General features: G+C 40.3%; 1 protein-coding gene across 7 annotated transcripts in view; it reads left to right on the forward strand.

Moving 5' to 3' along the window:
* The window catches only part of HEATR3 (HEAT repeat containing 3), a 70,022-nt gene that overhangs the window by 21,307 nt on the left and 28,900 nt on the right, over window positions 1-19,815 (forward strand). For 5 of the 7 annotated variants that reach the window (XM_058707393.1, XM_058707391.1, XM_058707394.1 and 2 more), the window contains exons 12-14: window positions 3,648-3,736; window positions 10,490-10,633; window positions 13,874-14,050. In XM_058707393.1, the coding sequence (XP_058563376.1) occupies window positions 3,648-3,736; window positions 10,490-10,633; window positions 13,874-14,050 (410 nt within the window). Of the gene's footprint in view, window positions 1-3,647; window positions 3,737-10,489; window positions 10,634-13,873; window positions 14,051-18,547; window positions 19,370-19,815 lie in introns of those variants that run through there. The other 2 variants (XM_058707396.1, XM_058707395.1) reach the window with 2 other exon arrangements.

Below are 19,815 nucleotides of genomic sequence, written 5' to 3' on the forward strand. Positions count from 1 at the left end.
TGGGAGATCACAGGAAAATGAGACTAAGTTCAGCCTTGGAAAAATAATGGAAATTTTCTGAACTGTAGGAAACTAGAATTAAACGCTTTAAGTAAATTCCAAGTTCAGGGGTATTGTTGACATAACCTTTTCTTATCAGAATGAAATTTTTGATAAAAGGATAATTGCTTATATTTAGAGATGGTATTCTAAAATTCCTTTTAAACAGAGATTTATTAAGTTACATAACCTTGTGGGTTTTAGGTGGGTGGTTTGAACTGTTATTGGAGAATTTTGTGGAGGATGGGGCTAAATGTCTCTAACTTCTTGTGTTATTATCTCTGAACATTAAATATATGAGGATCATACAACTCTGCCTAACTTATTTTACTTTTTTAAAAATTTTAAATGTTTTTACTTATTTTTGAGAGAGAGAGAGTGCAAGTGGGGGAAGGGCAGAGAGAGAGGGAGACACAGAATCCAAAGCAGGTCTCAAGCTCTGAGCTGTCAGTATAGAGCCTGATGTGGGGCTTGAACTCATGAACCGCAAGATTGTGACCTGGGCTGAAGTCACTCACTCAACTGGCTGAGTCACCCAGGCGCCCTTAACTTACTTTACTTTTAATGCTGAACTACGGTTCTGGGGGGTGCCTGGGTGGCTTAGTTAAGCGTCCAACTTCAGCTCTGGTCATGATTTCACGGTTCATGAGTTCAAGCCCCACGTGAGGCTGTGTGCTGACAGCACAGGGCCTGCTTGGGATTCTCTCTCCCTCTCTTTCTGCCCCTCCCCCACACTCTCTCAAATAAACTTTCAAGGAAGGAAGACAGGGAGGGAGGGAAAGAAGGAAATTGAAAATCAGTCTGAACAATTCACCTAAATAAAATTTGCTGCTTAATTCCTTGTGAGTTGATTATTTACCTGCATTAAGATGTGCTACAGATTCTTATATGCCGAACAAAGTTGAGGGGAAAGACATTTTAGTCACCTCTTTTGTTTAACTTCTATTGACCTTTACTTAATTTCTTCAACAATACTGCATGTGTTGACCTTTTACTGGGAATCTCTCAGAAAGGCAGGGTAGTTTGAAATTCCTTTCCCAAAATGGATAAATGACCAGAAATGTGAATTAAATAAAAGTCATCCAAATAATAATCCTTAATTTAGGGAAAGTATAAATTGCACATAATGTAAAATAGTAGTGTGGTTTAGATTAGTGTTTTGAATCTAAAGTAGTGGTTATTTTTCTTAGAATGGAAGATAGAAAAAAATTGTTTCTGAGTGTGTTCTAGTTTGTATTGAGTTATTTCTTCATGATGTTTAATTGTTTCATGTGCAGTTCATGAGTGTCTAGGGCTACACTTAATAGCTGTAATCAAATATAGATATAACTTACTTTTCAGAGCCAGTATGGTGACTTTTTGAATTTTATTAGTAATGAACTTATACCGATTTTTGAGTGCCTTTTAGGTGCTAGGCTGTGTGAGCAAGGCATTATTACCCCACCCTCCTGATAAGGAAGCTGAGATTTAGAGAGGTTGAGGAACTCCTTCTGGGGCGTTCATTTCTTTAGCTATATTTATTGAATGCTTTATGCCATGTTCCACTCTCCAGGTCTGAGGGATCCAGGCGTGGATGAGATAAGCAAGACCACTGTGCTCACGGAACTTACAATCTCAGAGATTTAATATAATTTTATCTAGGAAGAAAAAATGACAGCATAATTGGTTCAGGTGCCGTATTAGATGGGTTTACGTTGAAAGGCCTCTCCAAGGAGGTAACATTTGACCAGAGGCCAACATGAGAGGTCATATAAAGTCAAAGGCAGGATTCCATCCCAGGTCTGTCTGATCCTAAAGCTTAGTGTATGTTCTGTGAAACTTACAGGAACTCCCTACTTCAGTACGTAACATATATCTGAAAAGGAAGGTCAAAAAAATAAAATACGCAGATTTGATTCAAATCTGTGCAGAAGCTGGCACGTTCTCATGCAGGTAGTCCAGAAAAGGGCATTGGAACCTTTCTAGGGCCCCAGGCAGCAGGAGGCAGAAAGCCAAGGTATCTGTTACCATATAACAAAGCACCCCAAAACTTTGTGGCTTAAAACAATACTCATGAGTTTTTCTCAGGGTTTCTATAGGTCAGAGATGGTTTGTCTCTACTCCACAATGTCTAGGCCAGGGGTTCTCAACTAGGGGCAGTTTTTCTCCACAGGGAACATTTGGCAATGTCTGGAGGTATTTTTTGTTCTTATAACTTGGGGGTTGCTGCTGTTATCTAGAGGGGAGAAGCCAGGGATGCTGCTCTTATACCCTACAGTGTAGAAGGGACCCCAAAGAATTGTTTGGTCCAAAATGTCCATGGTGCTAGGGTTGAGAAACTCTAGGGTTTCTGCCAGAAAACTGGAAGGCAGAACTTCTGAAGTCTTGTTCACTCATACGTTGATGGTTGGCTCAGGGGCTGTCAGCCGGAACACCCATAGGTGACCTCTTCCTATGACCTAGGCTTCCTTACAACATGGTGGCTGGGTTTCAAGGGTAAGAGTTGAAAGAGAAAAAAGAGCAAACACATGTGAGTCAGGTGCAAGCCGTGGTGCCTTTTACGACCTAGCCTGTCGTGTTCATGTGTCCTGTTGCTTATAGAAGTCACAAAGTCCCCCCCAGATTCAAGGGGAGGGGAAATAGATTTTACATCTTTATGGGATGTGGCAAGGCTTGGGAAGATCATGCAGAAATGGAAGTACCATTGTGGCTATTTAATATATAATCTACCACAGCAGGGGCTCCTGGGTGGCTCAGTCAGTTGAGCGTCCGACTGCAGCTCAGGTCATGATCTTGTGGTTTGTGGGTTCGAGCCCCGCGTCAGGCTCTGTGCTGACAGCTCAGAGCCTGGAGCCTGCTTCGGATTTTGTGTCTCCTCTCTCTGTCCCTCCTCCATTTGTGCTCTGTCTCTCTCTGTCTCTCAAAAATAAATAAATGTAAAAAAAAACAAACGTATAATCTACCACAGCAAATCCATCACTTTCCCTTCCCACCTAAGACGTTAGAGAGCTAGCCTGCCTGGGTGACCCACAGCCTTCTGTATAACTGTAAACATAATTGTTTGTTGCTGTTGTTCCATTTGTCCTGTGTCGGAAGAAGGGACAAGAAAAGAGTAAAAGTGAGCAGGAATGGGAAGGGGAAGTTGGGTTAGTCAAAACCATAGAAACCATTGAAGCCATGGAGGTGTAGTGGCCTAGCCCTGTGCAAACAACAGTTGTTGACTACGTAGTGGACTTAGGTTGGTGAGGAAGTACTCTGATTTGGGAGACATCAGCATGCTAGTTCTGCCTAGCACCGTGATGGCAACCCGTGAAAGGCTGAATTCCGTCTACGAAGGCTAGCTCAGGCTTAGCACGTGCTAAAGAAGGAGATCAAATGAAAATTCAGTGTCTTGGAGGCAAGGACTATCCATAGAATGCTCCCTTGTTATGATTATTTCAATTGTGGACGTCTTTTCAAACTCAAGTATGTAGCTCACAAGGAACTGTGGAAATTTGGGCTCAATATCAAAAGTGTTAATTATAATAGCATATATTAAGATTTAACATGCCGTGTTTTGATTGTTTCTTTTCCTACAAAGTAACTTGTCTTAGAGAAAGACAAATGTGTGTTTCACTTTTGTGTTTTAGATTTTGCTAAGCATGTTGACTTTCTAGAAGCCATAAGTAGTGCCTTGAGGGCCCTTTTGCAAACAATGGCCTCCAAGAACATTTCTCAGGTAAGATTCTTAAAAATTTTTATATGAAACCAGCAAAGATTCTGCATTATGGAGGCAAAGTTAATAACTTTTTTTTTTTTTTAAGTATTTATTTTGGGGGGCGCCTAGGTGGCTCAGTTGGTTAAGCGTCTGACTTCGGCTCAGCTCATGATCTCACAGTTCATGAGTTCGAGCTCCATGTCGGGCTTTCTGCTGTCAGCGCAGAGCCCACTTTGGATCCTCTATCCCTCTCTCTCTGCCCCTTCCCCACTTGTGCCCACTCTTTCTCTCAAAAATAAAAATAAACATTAAAAAAACATATTAAAAGTATTTGTTTGAAGAGTAATAAGTATGATCCTTGTAAAGAGAAATCATATGTGCTTAAAATAAAAAGTAAAATATTTTCCTCCTTCCCACCAGTGCCACCAACACACACAATCTTTTATCGATGTAACTTGGGTGATGGACAGGTCACAAATATGTTCTCTGAAAGCCATCTGTCTTCTGTAACCGTTTACAGAAATTTTCAAGCATGCCTCCTGACCCTCCACAGTGGTCCACAGGCATCTCTGTGATAGGTGCTTTCTCACTTTTATTTTTTGCTTTTTATTAAGGAAATTTTCAAACATCTCTAAAAGCAAAGATAATAGTATCACCAACCACAGGTGTCACTGAGTTGGCAACATCCTGGCCTTCTTGTTCTCTTTATCTCCCTTCCACTTTGTTTTTGTTACCTGGACTGCTTTAAAGCAAATTGTGTTTATTTCACCCATAAGTATTTTATTATGTGCTTCATTACGTGTCTGTGACAGAAAATGGACTTTTAAAAAACATGACCACAGTACCATTACCCCCAAATTAACAGACATTGCTTTATCATCATTTGATATATGCAGTCTGAGTTCAGTGTTTTCTGATTGCCATGAAAATGTCTTTTTCAGTTGCTTTTGTTTAGATCAGAACCCAAACAAGATCCACACATTGCTTTTGGTTGATACTTCCATTTCGGTTTTTTTTTTTTAACGGCTTTAGTGAGATTTAATTCACATACCATACGATTCACCCATTTGAAGTGTACCATTCAGTGGTTTTTAGTATATTCACAGGTTCTTAAATCTCTTAATTTAAAACATTTCCCCTACCAACCCCCCTCTCCCTTTTCTATTTATTTACTGAAGAACCTGTTATTTGTCTTTTTTTTTTTTTTTAATTTTTTTTTTTTCCAACGTTTTTTATTTATTTTTGGGACAGAGAGAGACAGAGCATGAACGGGGGAGGGGCAGAGAGAGAGGGAGACACAGAATCGGAAACAGGCTCCAGGCTCCGAGCCATCAGCCCAGAGCCTGACACGGGGCTCGAACTCACGGACCGCGAGATCGTGACCTGGCTAAAGTCGGACGCTTAACCGACTGCGCCACCCAGGCGCCCCACCTGTTATTTGTCTTGAAGAATTTTTCTCATTCTGAGATTTGGCTGGTTGCTAACAATGGTAATGTTAATGTGTCCCTCTGTGGTCCATATATCCTAGGAAGCTAGGTCTAGAGCCTTAATTAGATTTGGGATCAAATTTTTTGGCAAGAATAATTCATAGTGTTGTCTGTATTTTCTACTTTCCTATCACAAATTATGTATTTTCACAAATAGTGATGTTAAGATTAATCAGTGGATTCCTTAGTGGTTGTAGCCAGCAGGGATTACTGTTGTCTAGATCCGTTATTTTATCAGTGGTTGCAAAATGGACACATTCTAATCTTGTCATTTTTTTTTTACATTTATTAGCTGTGATTCTACTATAGAGAAAAACTTTCTGTCTCCTCAGTTATTTGCTAACTTTGAAATAAAGTCCATACCAGAAAGATGGGATAAGTGTATATGATTCTGCACCCCTACACTTTTCTCCAGAATAATATGTTAGTGCCCTCAGCAATCTCAGAAAGTGATCAGTGAGGTGTTTTTTTGTTTTGTTTTTAAATTTTTTTACATTTATTTATTCTTGAGAGAGAGAGAGAGACAGAGCACAAGTGGGGGAGGGCAGGGAGAGAGGGAGACAGAATCTAAAGCAGGCTCCAGGCTCTCAGCTGTCAGCACAGAGCCCGATGCAGGGCTTGAACTCAAAAACTGTGAGATCATGACCTGAGCCGAAGTCAGACACTTACCCGACTGAGCCACCCAGGTGCCCCCAGTGAGGTTTTTTAAATATCATTATGAACTCGTGGTTTTTAATAGATTTGTATTTCATTCCAGTATAAGCTTTTTTTCTTTGATGCAGAAACTGTCCCATCTGTCGGGACACTTGAGTGGCTTAGTTGATTAAGTGTCTGATTATTGATTTCGAGTCAGGTCATGATCCCAGGGTCATGGGATTAAGCCCCATGTGCTGAGTGTGAAGCCTGCTTAGGATTCTGTCTCCTTCTGTCCCTCTTGCTCGCCCACACACACTCTCTCTCTCTCTCTCTCTCTAAAAAAAAAAAGAAAGAAAAGAAATGATCCCATCTGTCGGTAGTAAAAGTCTCTTCTCTGTGGCTCCTGAACCCACTAGATTTGAGAGCTTCTTGGGTACAAGCAGCTGTCCCAGACTCATCTTGTACTTTTCCTGCTTGAAACCTGGAGTCATTTTCCCCAGCAGCCCTAATATCTTTAGTGGGAAATTAAGTTTTGGAATACTTTTGCTATGTTGTCGTTGCTTCTGGACTTTTTTAGTGGAAATAGCTAGGAAATAAGAATTTCATGGGAAGAGAAAAAATAAATCACAATGTCATACTGATATTTCCAGTTTAAGTAAAAAGGCTAAAGTATTTTTACTTAACTTTTGATATATAATTGTATCTTTTTTGTACTGCAAATCTTGCTTCTTAGTGATGTTGAAATTATTTGCTTTATCCTACAGAATGTATTTAATAGTTTCAAGATAACAGTGCTGTTATTACTAACAGTAACACAGCTGAATGTAGTTTAAGATTTCTTTGTGATTCTTCTTGTCCTTAGGAAAAATTCCTCCAAGACTGTACAAATTGCTGTGTTTTAAAGTTGCTTGAAAAAATTCTCTTTGTGGCTTGTTATAAAGTTAGTTTCAATTGTTTTAGCTTTCCTTTTTTTAAGAGTCCTTTTCTCATTTTGCTTTAATTTTTATTTTACACAATTTCAGTAACAAAACTGAAACAGGTTGGAGCGGCTGGCTGGCTCAGTCGGTAGAGCATGAGACTCTTAATCTCAGGGTTGTGAGTTTGAGGCCCATGTTGGGCATGGAGCCTAGTTCAAAAAAAAAAAACAAAAAACACAAAAACTGAAACAAGATATATTCAGAGGAAGATATGATATATACATACGATGGGATATTTTTCAGCTTTAAAAAGGAACACAATTGTAATGCTATCACCTAGGTGAACCTTGAAGACATTACATTAAGTGAAATCAAACACAAAGGACAAATATTGTATGATTCCATTTATGAAGTACCTAGAATAGTTAAATTCATAAGGACAGAATGTAGAACAATGGCTGTCAGGGGTTAGGGGAAGGAGAGAGTAGGGGCATCCTGTTTAAGGGGATGGAGTTCTGGGGGTGGATGGGTGATGGCTGGTTGCACAACAGTGTGAAAGTACTTCCTGCCACTGAGCTGTACACTTCAAAATGTATCCCTTTGGTCCTGTTCCTCCCTTTCTGGTAACCATCCATTTTGGTTTTTGATTTATCATTGTATTGTTCTTATTTTAAAAACATAAGCAAATATGTAGGTATTTGTATTTCAGCCCTTTCTTAAAAGTAGTGCTTCTGCCCCTTGCTGTTTTTTCCTTCTTTATTAATCATCATAGTACATAGGTATCTTTCTCATTTCTTTCTTTTTTTTTTTTTAAATTTACTATTTCTTTTGAGAGAGAGATTGTGCGCAAGAGAGAGCATGTGCGCAAGTTGGGGAGGATTAGAGGGAGAGGGGGAGAGAGAATCCCAAGCAGGCCCTAGGCTGTCAGCACAGAGCTTGACACAGGGCTCGATCCCACAGACCATGAGACCATGACCTGAGCTGAAATCAAGAGTCAGATGCTTAACAAACTGAGCCACCCAAGCTCCCCTGTTACATCTTTTTTTACAGCTTCATATTATTTACTCCGTCGTGTAGGTGTTCCTTATTCATTCAACCTGTCTGCTATTGGTGGGCATTTTACTTTCCAGTCAGTCTTTGCTATTATAAATAGAACCGCAGCAGTTGACTTTTTTACAGATGTTATTTTGTGTTTTTGCCATTGAGTCTTGGGGATAGATGCCTAGAAGTGGGCTTGCTGGGTCAGGGAAGAGATGGAGTTCTAATTTTGCTAATTACTGCTGTAGTCCCCTCCTTAGACTTTGAGCCATTTTGAATCTCTACCAGCAGTGAGAGTGCCTATTTTGCTGTAGCCACACCAGCAGGGTACATTGTCAGAATGTTGGATTTTAACCAGTTTGATAGCCGAGAAGTTATATCTCATTCTGATTTGCATTTCTCTTCTTCTGGGGAGATTGAATGTCTCTTTATGTATTTTAAGGGCCTTTGGTTTTGTTTTGTTTTGTTTTTCTGTAACTGTTCCCGTGTTTTCTCAGTTTTGCTATTTTGGTGGTGGTCTTTTTCTTCTTCATATATAAGGCCAAATCTTAGGGCCTCGCCCCCAGTCGACTTAAGCAGAAACTTTGGGGAGGGGCCCAGTGGTCTGTATTTGAAGAAATCCTCCAGGTGGTTGGCATGCACACTAAGTTGGGGAAGCAGTGTGCTATACCATCCTTGCTCCTTCCTTTCTAAAGTCTTCCAGTGTTGATCAATATGTCATGAGACCATACCACCCACTTCTCTTGGTTATAGCCATCCATAGGGTGCCCAAGGCACCCTTTGTTCCTTAAAGATTCCTGCTGTTGGGCTTTATTACTCTTCAGTAGTCCTGTCATGACTCTTCAGGATCCACATAGATGCTCCCCCAAGTGACCTGGCTTTGAAGTTCCTGGACCTCCCTTTCTCTGGCCATCTTGTCTTCCTTCCTACTTCTACTCCATGGCACTCCTAGAGCACTGCTTCCCACACCTTATCTTGGTCCACAGCATAGTGAGAATGTCTCTGGTGCTTTTCTGTCAAATACAGTATGCGCTGTTGGTCTTTAGTATATAAACCTTAAATTTTTTTTCTTTGTATATTTGAGAATTTTCTTTCAAGATCATAACTTTTGACCCTTAGTTTCTTTGAAATGGGAATGGTAATAATGGAGAGAGGATTAGAAGACCCTATACTGTAGGGCCTATAGAAATATAAAGTATTTTTATTGATTTTTGCATGATCCTCAGCAGTAGCTTACTGGGTCAGTCTGATGTTTAAAGAGAATTACTCCCAGCTCATGCCCAGTTAATGTCTAGGCATTCATATATATTCAGGCCATAGATTTTCAGATTGGCTATGTATTGGGCATGAGCATGGAATTTGAGAACTAGAAGGACCTTGGCTCTCGAATGCTTTACAAAAAAAGGAAACCAGGGACTAGAGGTGCTGAATGACGGCACTAAGACTGGAGTGTGACTGTCCTGCTCCCCTGTCTAGTTCTCTATCTTGTAGGTTTGTGCACACTGGGCAACTTAACGTTTGTGAGTCATGCTGGTAGTAAAGCAGCCTGCCTTCATCATTCATAGCAGCCTTGTTCTGGCTGTGAACAATCCTGTGGTTGGTGGGATTGTTTCCAGCAGAGTGTTTTCTAAGAAACCTGAGCCTATTAGCTATTTCCTTTAGATTTGGCAGAAGCAGTGCAGATGATTCAGAAATGAGCTTGTTTAGAATTGTTGAGTATCTTGGGGCACTTGGGTCAGTCAGTTGGGCATTTTACTCTTCATTTCAGCTCAAGTCATGATGTCACAGTTTGTGAGGTCAGGACCCATGTCAGGCTCTGCACTGACAAGGCAGAGCCTGGTTGGGATTCTCTCTGGATTCTCTCTCTTCCCCTCCAACTCTCAAAATAAATAAATAAACATTAAAAAAACCTGTTCAGTATTTTATATGTGTGTGTATATATACATATGTGCATTTTTGTGTGCATTACTTAATTCTCTTAGCCCCTCTGCATGGTGATCACTGTCCCTGCATTACTCACGGAGAAATGGAGAACTTAGTGGGGTCAAGTATTTTGCACAGGATTGCTAAGTGGTAAGGAGTAGAGCCAGGTTGTGAATTCAGGATGTCAGATTCCAAATCCAAAGCCCTTAATTACCATGCTGGGCTGCTCCTCACAGGTGATAGCCTGGCAACATGATATTCGAATTCTCTTGTGATACCTGCGTCCACATATGTGTTCAGATTATCTTAAAATGAAAATTATCACTACACGGCAGAAGCACTATATAATTTCATGGTTTTTACAATCTCTAATAATTTACCATACCACACACATGTCAGGGTGAGTTCTTGCATAGATTCAGCCAATTTTTATTAAAGCTACATGATTTTATTTACATTTTCAAAACGTTCTTATGATTAACGTTAAAAAGAAATTTGAATCTCTTTAGTCTGTGTACATCTGACCAAAAGTCTTCTTCAAATGAAACTAATAGGAAATGAAGCCCCTCTTACAGGCCTACAGCTATGGTAAATTGAGTAATAACAGTGACATGAACAGGCCTCATCTTAGTTTAAGAATTACCAGCTGTATTTAGGAGCAATTAGAGTAAGTAATAACTTTCCTTAGTGACATTCCTGTCAGTCCTGTTGTGCGTACTATTGGAACTGGTCGAGTTTAACACCATAAATACTCTCTTCTTCCTTTTCAACAGTGCATGACTCCCGATCAGCTGATGACATTGTGCACAGCCGGCATTCATAGTAGTAATACAGGGGTGAGAGTAAACGTTGTTAGTATTCTAGGAATCACTGGCAGCGTCCTTGCCAAAGAAGATGGAACACTGGAAACTCTTAAGGTAAAACAATATGCTTCTAATGTGAAATGTTAAATCATTAGAAACAGGGTAATTGTTGGCGTGGGATTTTTTTTTTTTTTTTTTTCTGGGAGAGGGGGAGGGAGGGAAGGAGGGAACATGAGTGAGCGAGGGATAGGCAAAGGGAGAGGGAGAGAGAATCCCAAGCAGGCTTCATGCCCAGCGCAGAGCCTGATGAGTGGCTCAATCTCATGACAGTAAGATCATGACCTGAGCCAAAGTCAAGAGTTGGACACTCAACCAGCTAAGCCACTCAAGCACCCCAGTGTGGGATTTTTAAAAACTTCTGTGGACATCATGAGAAGAAATCCTATCAAGAATTTGCTTACTAAAGTACATTATTAAAATATGCCCTTTGAATTTGGCTTGATCTGCCTACATGAATTAGATAGGTACTTGAAAAGTTGAGTTGCATTTTGCCGTTTAACTTTATTCCAGAGATACTTTTTCAAAAATGAACTTGTCTGCAGTGAAAGACGAGTTCAGCATTGTCTCAGGTACCTCTGCTTTTGCTGTTACATAAAATATGAACATGTTACATTCTCCTAGTGATGAAGGAACCACTTGCCAGTTCTCTTAGCATGCCCGGCCAACGTGCATTCTGAACAGTACCACACAGTCCCCTCTGATGACACTTCGTAAATTTGGAGCAGCAGGCTTCAACATACTTGCTTCCAGCACTTCATCAAGGCACAGTCGCTCAGGAACTAATCTGCTCGAGACACAGCATCACTAGTAACTAAAAGGACAGTGATAGTAAAGTTACCCTTCATTGTGGTAATAATTGCTGAAGTATTAATTACTAATTCATGGGTAGTAAACCATTTGTTAGGAAGTACTTAAGTTGCTAACAACTTTACAACAATGACTCATTTTTTTTAATATTTATTTATTTTGAGAGAGAGAGACAAAGCATGAATGGATGAGGAGCAGAGAGAAAGGGAGACACAGAATCCGAAGCAGTCTCCAGGTTCTGAGCTGTCAGCACAGAGCCTGACATGGGGCTTGGATTCACCAACCATGAGGTCATGACCTGAGCCGAAGTTGGACGTTCAACCAACTGAGCCACCCAGGCACCCGAACCATGACTCATTTTTAAGAACATTATTTTGAAAAGATACCTGCACGTAACAAAACAGACAAGTAGAACTCCTCTCCCTTTATAACTTTCCAAGCCCCCCCAGTTTAACTGTAGAGAGGCAGCCACTGTTACCCCTTTCTTCTGTGTTATTCTAGATATATAGACACATAAACGAGAGAGAACGTAGCTGTGTGGTTGTGTGTGCGTATGACCATGTGCATGTTTAATCACTTCCCGCCCCTTAACACTGTAATTCCCAAGGTCCACTTGAGCAGAGCAACAAGTTTTTCTCAGGCATAACATGAGATTTTTTTGAATGTTTGTATTTAGTCACATTTCCAAGCATGAAGCAAAGCAGAGGGGCACCTGAGTGGCTTAATCGGTTAAGCGTCCAACTTCGGCTCAGGTCATGATCTCATGGTTCGTGGGTTCAAGCCCTACATCGGGCTCTGTGCTGACAGCTCGGAGCCTGGAGCCTGCTTCCGATTCTGGGTCTCTCCCTCTGTCTGCCCCTCCCCCACTCACACTCTGTCTCTCTCTCTCTCAAAAATAAACATTAAACATTTTTTTAAAAAATGTTTTAAAGCTCGGTATTAAAGGCATCATGGTATTTTGCCCCTGTTGGTTCAGTATGCATGTCTTAAAAATAGGGACAGTTTGTGACATAACCACCATTATCACACCTTACACAGTCAGCAATCACGTCTCATACATGGTCCATATTCAGATGTTTTCAGTTTCAAAAACATTTATTTATGGATAGTTCGTTTAAACCAGGATTTAAGTCAAGACTATGTGTTGTGTTTGGTTGTGGATCTTCTAAGCCTCTCTCAATCTGGAAACTTCTCCCTGGCAGTGCCTACCACTACCTGTTTGTTTGTTTGTTTGTTTCTTCCTTTCTTCCTTTCTTTTTGAGTAAGCTCTATGCCCATCGTGGGGCTTGAACTCAAAACCCCGAGATCATGAGTCACACACTGTACCAGCTGAGTCAGCCAAGCACCCCTACCACCACCTGTTTTTTTCTTCAATTCCTAGGGTTGTCTCATAGTTTCCAACCTTCTGGATTTGTCGGATTGCTTCCTTGTGTTGTTAAGCTTGTTCTTTTATTGTCTGTATTTTCTGTAAACTGGAGGTTAGATCTAAAGGCTAGGTTAGATTCAGATTCAGGCTAATCTTTTTAATAAGACTACTTCCTACGTGATACTGTGTGTTTCATATTTTATTATAGAATATTGAATCTAAACACTATCCTAGAGGTTGTCTGTATTACTTAAATTCAGATAAGGAAATTGGGGCCCAGAGTGGGTAATGAACTGTCCAAGAGTCAGGCTGTTATTTACGTCACAGCTGGAGCTTGGACTCACTATTCTTAGCATTTCCACTCTCCCACTGATAGTACCAGATGTGCACATCACCCTTAAGACATAAAGGATGATGGAGAACAGCCAAAACAAAGTAAGTTTTCTTTTGAACAATTCTTCGCAGATTGGGAATGGCCTGTTCATTAGCCAGCTAATTGTCAAAGTATGGATGGGTGTTAAAGATCATTACAGGGAAGCACTTTTTTTTTTTTTTTTAACATATATTTATTTGCATCTTGACATGACAGGGAAAGGCTTTTTGAGGGAGATGGGAAAAATTTAATTTCCAAAGTCAATCTCTCATAAATCATTTATGGATTTTAATTTATTTTATTTAGGAATGTAAACTTAATTTATCTAGTTTATATTATACATGGTGTATTTATAAATACATGTGAAGTCTTTAATTTTTAGTTTTTCAAAGTTTTAAAAAAATTTTTTTTAAGTGTATTTATTTTGAGAGAGACAGAGCATGAGCAGGGGAGGGGCAGAGAGAGAGAGAAAGAGAGAATCCCAAGCAGGCTCTGCACTGTCAGCACAGAGCCCAACATGGGGCTCAAACTCACAAAACCATGAGATCATGATTAGAGCTGAAATCAAGAGTTGGACGCTCAACTGACTGAGCCACCCAGGTGCCTCAGTTCTTTCAAAAAATTTGTCTCTGGCATTTCTAAGTTTTAAAAGGCCATGTGTGAATTGTTGCCACATTCAAAGTTAGTATGGATTTTGGAAACTGAGGTTAGAATATTGGACAATAACAGTGTGTTTTGTTGTCTCCAGACCATCGGGTGCTTTCTGCTTGAGGTTGCCACTAAAGATCCCTCCCTCGTGGTGGCAGGGGAAGCCTTGGATGCCCTCTTCGATGTTTTTGCAGATGGGAAAGAAGCTGAAAGGGCCTCAATTCAAATTAAACTGTTGTCTGCTCTGAAAGAATTCCAGCCAGTCTTCAAAACGAAGGTATGTAGCTGTTCTGTTTAGAAATGCTTAGGTCTCAGGGAGCCTGGGTGGCTCAGTCAGTTGGGCGTCTGACTTCAGTTCAGGTCATGATCTCACACTTCGTGAGTTCGAGCCCCACATCGGGCTCTGTGCTGACAGCTCAGAGCCTGGAGCCTGCTTCGGATTCTGCATCTCCCTCTGTCTCTGCCCCTCCCCTGCTCACGCTCTGTCACTCTCTCTCTCTCTCTCTCTCTCTCTCTCAAAAATAAATAAACATTAAAAAAAATATTAAAAAAAAAAAAAAGAAATGCTTAGGTCTCAACGTCCTATGAGAAGGGGGTGTGTGTAGTTCCCTTCATGCAATTGCAGTGATTCACAGCACACTTCATCCCCAGAACTGAAGAATGCTTGTTGGCTGAGTCAGAGCTCTGTCCTTTCTGTTGAATCACTGTGATGTGGGCCGAAAAGGGGTAGACGAGGTCCCCCCCTTGCCACAACAGTTCAGTAGTGCTAACAGTACTCCTGTAGAAGCACTGAAGTCTGTCGCCTACAAAGCACTTTCGTATACATTGTAAACTTACTTTATATCATTAGAGGTAATTCATTACAGCTGGATTTCCACATTATGAGTATTTCCCTTTGATGCTCTGAAAAAAGGGCAAAGTCCAGACTGATCTCTGTTGGAGAATGTAGCTACCTTCATTGGCCCATTTATTTACTTATTAGTTTGCTTATGTTTATTTATTTATTTTGAGATAAAGACAGAGCACACGAGCAGGGGAAGGGCAGAGAGAGAGGGAGAGAGAGAATCCCAAGCAGGCTCTGCATTGTCAGCACAAAGCCCGACGCGGAGCTCGAACCCACAAACTGTGAGATCATGACTTGAGCCGGATGCTTAACTGACTGAGCCACCCAGGCTTCCCCTTTTTATTTATTTTTTGTTTCAATAGAAACATCAAAACTAACTTGGTGGCTGGGGGAAAGCAACCAGTAATTTAAAAAAAATTTTTTTTAAGTTTTATTTGTGTGAGAGAGAGGGCAGGGAAGGGGCAGAGAGAGAGAATCCCAAGCATGCTCTGTGCTTACAATGAACTGTGAGATCATGACCTGAGCTGAAATGAAGAATTGGATGCTCAACCTACTGAGCCACCCAGGCGCCCTGCAACTAGGAATTTTAAAAACAGCCTTGAATCACATGTCTACAAGTTTAAGTTTACCATTCTCCACTTACCTAAGTCTCCATTTCTGGGAGAGCCCAGATATCTCAGTCTGTGGAGCATGCAACTCTTGATCTCAGGGTTGTGGGTTCAAGCCCCATGTTGGGTATAGAGTTACTTAAAAATAAATAAATAATAATGATAATAAAAATAAATAAATACAAAATCTCCATTTCTGAATTATGTCATTTTGAGAAATAAAAATACTTGTATTTTTTGCTTTTAGATTTTAAATTAAACAGTTGCTTTAAAATCTTTGTCAAAAGAATAGAGGTTTTGATGAAAAATTAGCTTACTTCTGTTGTTTTCCAGTATATTTCTTTTATCTAACAGGCTTCTAATGCAGATTTCAGTTCTCGAGGAGAGAACTCTGTGATAACTTTTTAGGAGAATATGACTGTATGTCTAATAATTTAATAACTGTGAAGTAACTTCTTGAGCTAAAGCCAACCTTATATGTCTAATACCTTAAATTTTCTGAAGTTCTTTTGAGGCATAAAAAAGAATTTTCCAGAAGAAAAGAAAAACAGCAACACACACCGTGCACATTCTATGTCATAGTTACATCTGGAGTCAGTGTTGGTTTAAGAACATCAGTATTGGGGGGTGCCTGGGTGGCTCAGTCGGTTAAATGACCAACTTCGGCTCAGGTCATGCTCTCACGGTTCGTTGGTTCAAGCCCCAGCTGAACCAACAGCTCAGAGCCTGGAGCCTGTTTCAGATTCTGTGTCTCCCTCTCTCTGACCCTTCCCCGTTCATGCTCTGTCTCTCTCTGTCTCAAAAATAAATAAACATTAAAAAAAAATTTTTTTTTAAATAAGCATTAAAAAAAAAAGAACATCAGTATTGGTTTGTTTTTAACATTTTTATGTTTCAGCATCATGTATTTAAAAACGTAGTAATAGTGGCTAACATTTATTAAGATTCACCAGTGTGTAATTTAAGTTGAATGGTTTATCCCTAGTTGAGGCCTGTAGGTTTTTTTGTTTCCTGGGTTGTTGGGTTTTTTTTAATTGAGATACATTTGACCTATAGCTTTATATTAGTTTTAGGTGTTCAGCATAATGATTTGATATGTGTATATATAGGGAAATAATTACTACAATAAGTTTGGTTAACATCCATCACCACACACAATTGCAATTTTTTTTTCTTGTGATGAGAACTTTTAAGAACTTTTAAGCTTCTGCGCTCATAGTAACTTCCAAATGTATGATCAGAGCTGCTAACTACAGTCACCATGCTGAACATGACATCTCCATGACTTATTTATCTTGTAACTGGAAGTTTGTGCCTTTTGGCCCACTTTGCCCGTGTTTGTCCGTTTTTTAAGCAGTGAGGTTTTATTCTCCCCTGTTTTCTGCCTCATTGGTAACCACATTGAAGGATGTTTCTCCACATAAAGACGGATGTGCACTAGTGTTTCCCTCTTTGTTATCCAAACCGTAGACTAACATATTCCCAATCCAGTACTTTGTGTGTTTTCACGTAACACTGTCTCCTAGAGATATTTCCATACCAATATTAGTGGGTGTGTCCAATTGTTCTTAGAGGGTACGGGGCCTTGAAACTTCTGAAAGAGGAGTCTGCAAGGTAAGGAGAAAATATCCCCTGTTTCCCTGCAGCTGCAAGGAAAGCAGATGTGGTTGAGCCTTCAAACTACAGAAACCAGTGTGTAGGGAGGAGTTATGTAAACTATGAACCAGCAAAATAACCCCTAACCTCTGTTCCGATTGATTTTCCTACTTAATATGCATTGCTCTGGTAATGATGTTTAATTATTTTTCTTTTCTCAAAGGTATAAAGCCCTAGTGAAATTTCTTTGTTAGCCAGAAAGGCAGCCTGTAGTTTTTCATATGAAGCTCCTCTGTGAATGAAGCCACAATTGCATTAAAGACTGTTTGGTATATATTTAGCCCCGAGTTGCATTTAAACACTATATAAGGGGTGCCTGGGTGGCTCTGTTGGTTGAACATTCGACTCTTTTCAAGTATATATATATATTTTAAGTTTATTTTTTTGGGGGGGGAGGGGCAGAGAGAGAGAAAGAGAGAGAATCCCAAGTAGGCTCACCACTCAGCACAGAGCCTGATGTGGGGCTTGAACTCCCAAATCATGAGGTCTTGACCTGAACCAAAGTCAGATGCTTAACCCAGTGAGCCGCCCAGCCTCCCCTAAAGATATTTTCTTTATTTTTTTATTTTTATTTTGAGAGAGAGGGGGTGCGCCAGCATGGGGAGAGGCAGAGAGAGAAGAGAGACAGAGAATCCCAAGCAGGCTCTGTGCTGTCAGCTCAGAACCCAATGCAGCTTGGTATCAGGAACCAGGAGATCACGACCTGAGGCAAAATCAAGAATTGAATGCTCAGGGGCGCCTGAGTGGCTCCTTCAGTTAAGTGCATCTGACTTGAGTTTTGGCTCAGGTCACGATCTCACATGGGATCGTGGGATCGATCTCTGCATTGGGCTGTGTGCTGACAATGTAGACTCCGCTTGGGATTCTCTGTTTACCTCTCTCTCTGCCCCTCTCCTGTGCCTGTGCACGTGTTCTCTCTCTCTCTCTCTCTCTCTCTCTCTGTCTCTCTCTCTCTCTCTCTCACTCAAGTAAACATTAAAAAAAGAAGAACCCACTATACAATGCGTTTTACTAAAGAACTTCTCTAGAGCGGTGCCTCTCAAAATTGCCCTGTGATCAGCAGCATCGTAATCACCTGGTGTTTTGTTACAAATGCAAATTTCCAGACCCAAGTCCAGACATGCTGAAAATCAGAAACTGTGGATGGGCCCACCCATCTGTTTTTGTTTTTATGTATGTATGTATGTATGTATTCGTAGAGAATGCGCCTGAGTTGGGGAGGAGCAGAAAGAATCCCAAGCAGACCCCAGTGTGGGGCTTGAACTCTTGAACCATGAGATTACGACCTGAGCCTAAGTCGAACGTTTAACCGACTGAGCCACCCAGGTGCCCTGTGTTTTTTTAACAAGCCTTCCAGATGATACTGTTGCATGCTAAAATTTCAGAACCACTGCTCTAGACTGGAGGCGAGGTCTAGTTCACATACCATAAACCTTATTCTTTGGAACTCTACAATTCAGTCGTTCTTGTAACTATTGTTTACAAGGTGCATAATCTTACCTTATCTTTATGGCTCACACACTATATTCTTTTACCTTGGAAAGTGAGACTCTTTCACCATATTCTAGCAGCTCTTTTTTTCTGAAAATAAATACACCCAAAATCAAATGCTATCTATCTAAAGGAATTAGTAATATATATCAAATCACATATGATTTTTTGGCAGATACGAAAAGAAGGGAGAGGTAAATACAGTCCAGATCAGCTGTGTGTTCTCGACAATGTGAAGATGAATTTGAGAAGGTTTGTCGCTTACCAAGAAACTGTTGAGAAAAGACTGACTACTTGAACTACTGAAAGACCAGTTCTTGCCCCAAGTGTTCAATGCTAAAAAGTACCAAAGGGTTTCCTTTGAGTGTATGTGTTTCTAAAAGTCATTTTTTAAATCCCCATATCCTGTACATTAATTTGAAGTTTGCAAAAACTTCAAAACCTGTCGGAAACTCTCTTTTGAGCTCTGGGATCTCTGTGGCATTTCTAGTTTCTGTAAGTGATGTTTCCTGCATGTTTTAATCACTGGAAACACGAAGAGGGGAAGAGTAGAAACACAAAGGAATCTCAGGTGGCTCTTCATCAGCAGCAAAGAAACTTTCAAACAATCATGTTTTCCTTGAATTTTGCAGGAAGAGAAAATCCAAAGCATTGCTTGGATGTTCTTTAAAGCAAGTATCATTTTATATGTGCTGCCAGAGTGAGCAAGCCAAGTATCATTTTATATTAGAGGAATCTTTAAATATGAAGACAAGCTTTTAAAAAGGATTTTGGTATGAAGTAAAGCAATTACATTTACCTTTTCTGAGGAAGTGAGTGGATTGAGTTTGTATTCCAACTATTTAGTAGAATATACTAATGAATTAATGAGACCATTGTCATCCTCTACAAATGGAGCTGATCAGTTACTGCTGTGTAACATCTCTCCTTGTTTAATTTGATATGGAATCAGAATTAGGAGAGAATATTTTTCAATAAATAACTTGGTAATTGAAAACTTTGTGTCTTACAAAGTCTTTTTTAAGATACCAGATAATCCTGTTCCTGGGTTGTTTGCTTGCTAATGGATATTGCTTTGACTGTATGTGAGACATTAAAAAGACTTACAGCAGGAATCCCCAGCATTACTCTTCAATGTCCTTGCATTAATAGGGTGACAGCTGGAGCAGGGGATGGGGGAGTTTCAGTGACATCATTGTCTGAGGGCGGCGGGGGGCGGGGGGGGCTCTGGACCAGCTCCATTGTCCATTCATTTGCCTGATCAGAAGAGTTGTTGATGAAGATTTGGAAATTTCCCCACAATTGATCTCAGTTGTCCTGTTAAAAGGCCCAGTACCTAGCGTAGGGCTTACCTTTCTCATCTAGGTAACATCTGTCACTTCACACACTTCAATTTTTTTCCTTGTGATGAGAACCTTTAAGATTTACTCTCTTAGTAACTTT

This window comes from Neofelis nebulosa, chromosome 17, assembly GCF_028018385.1.
Source record: "Neofelis nebulosa isolate mNeoNeb1 chromosome 17, mNeoNeb1.pri, whole genome shotgun sequence".
Classification (NCBI taxonomy): Eukaryota; Metazoa; Chordata; class Mammalia; order Carnivora; family Felidae; genus Neofelis; species Neofelis nebulosa.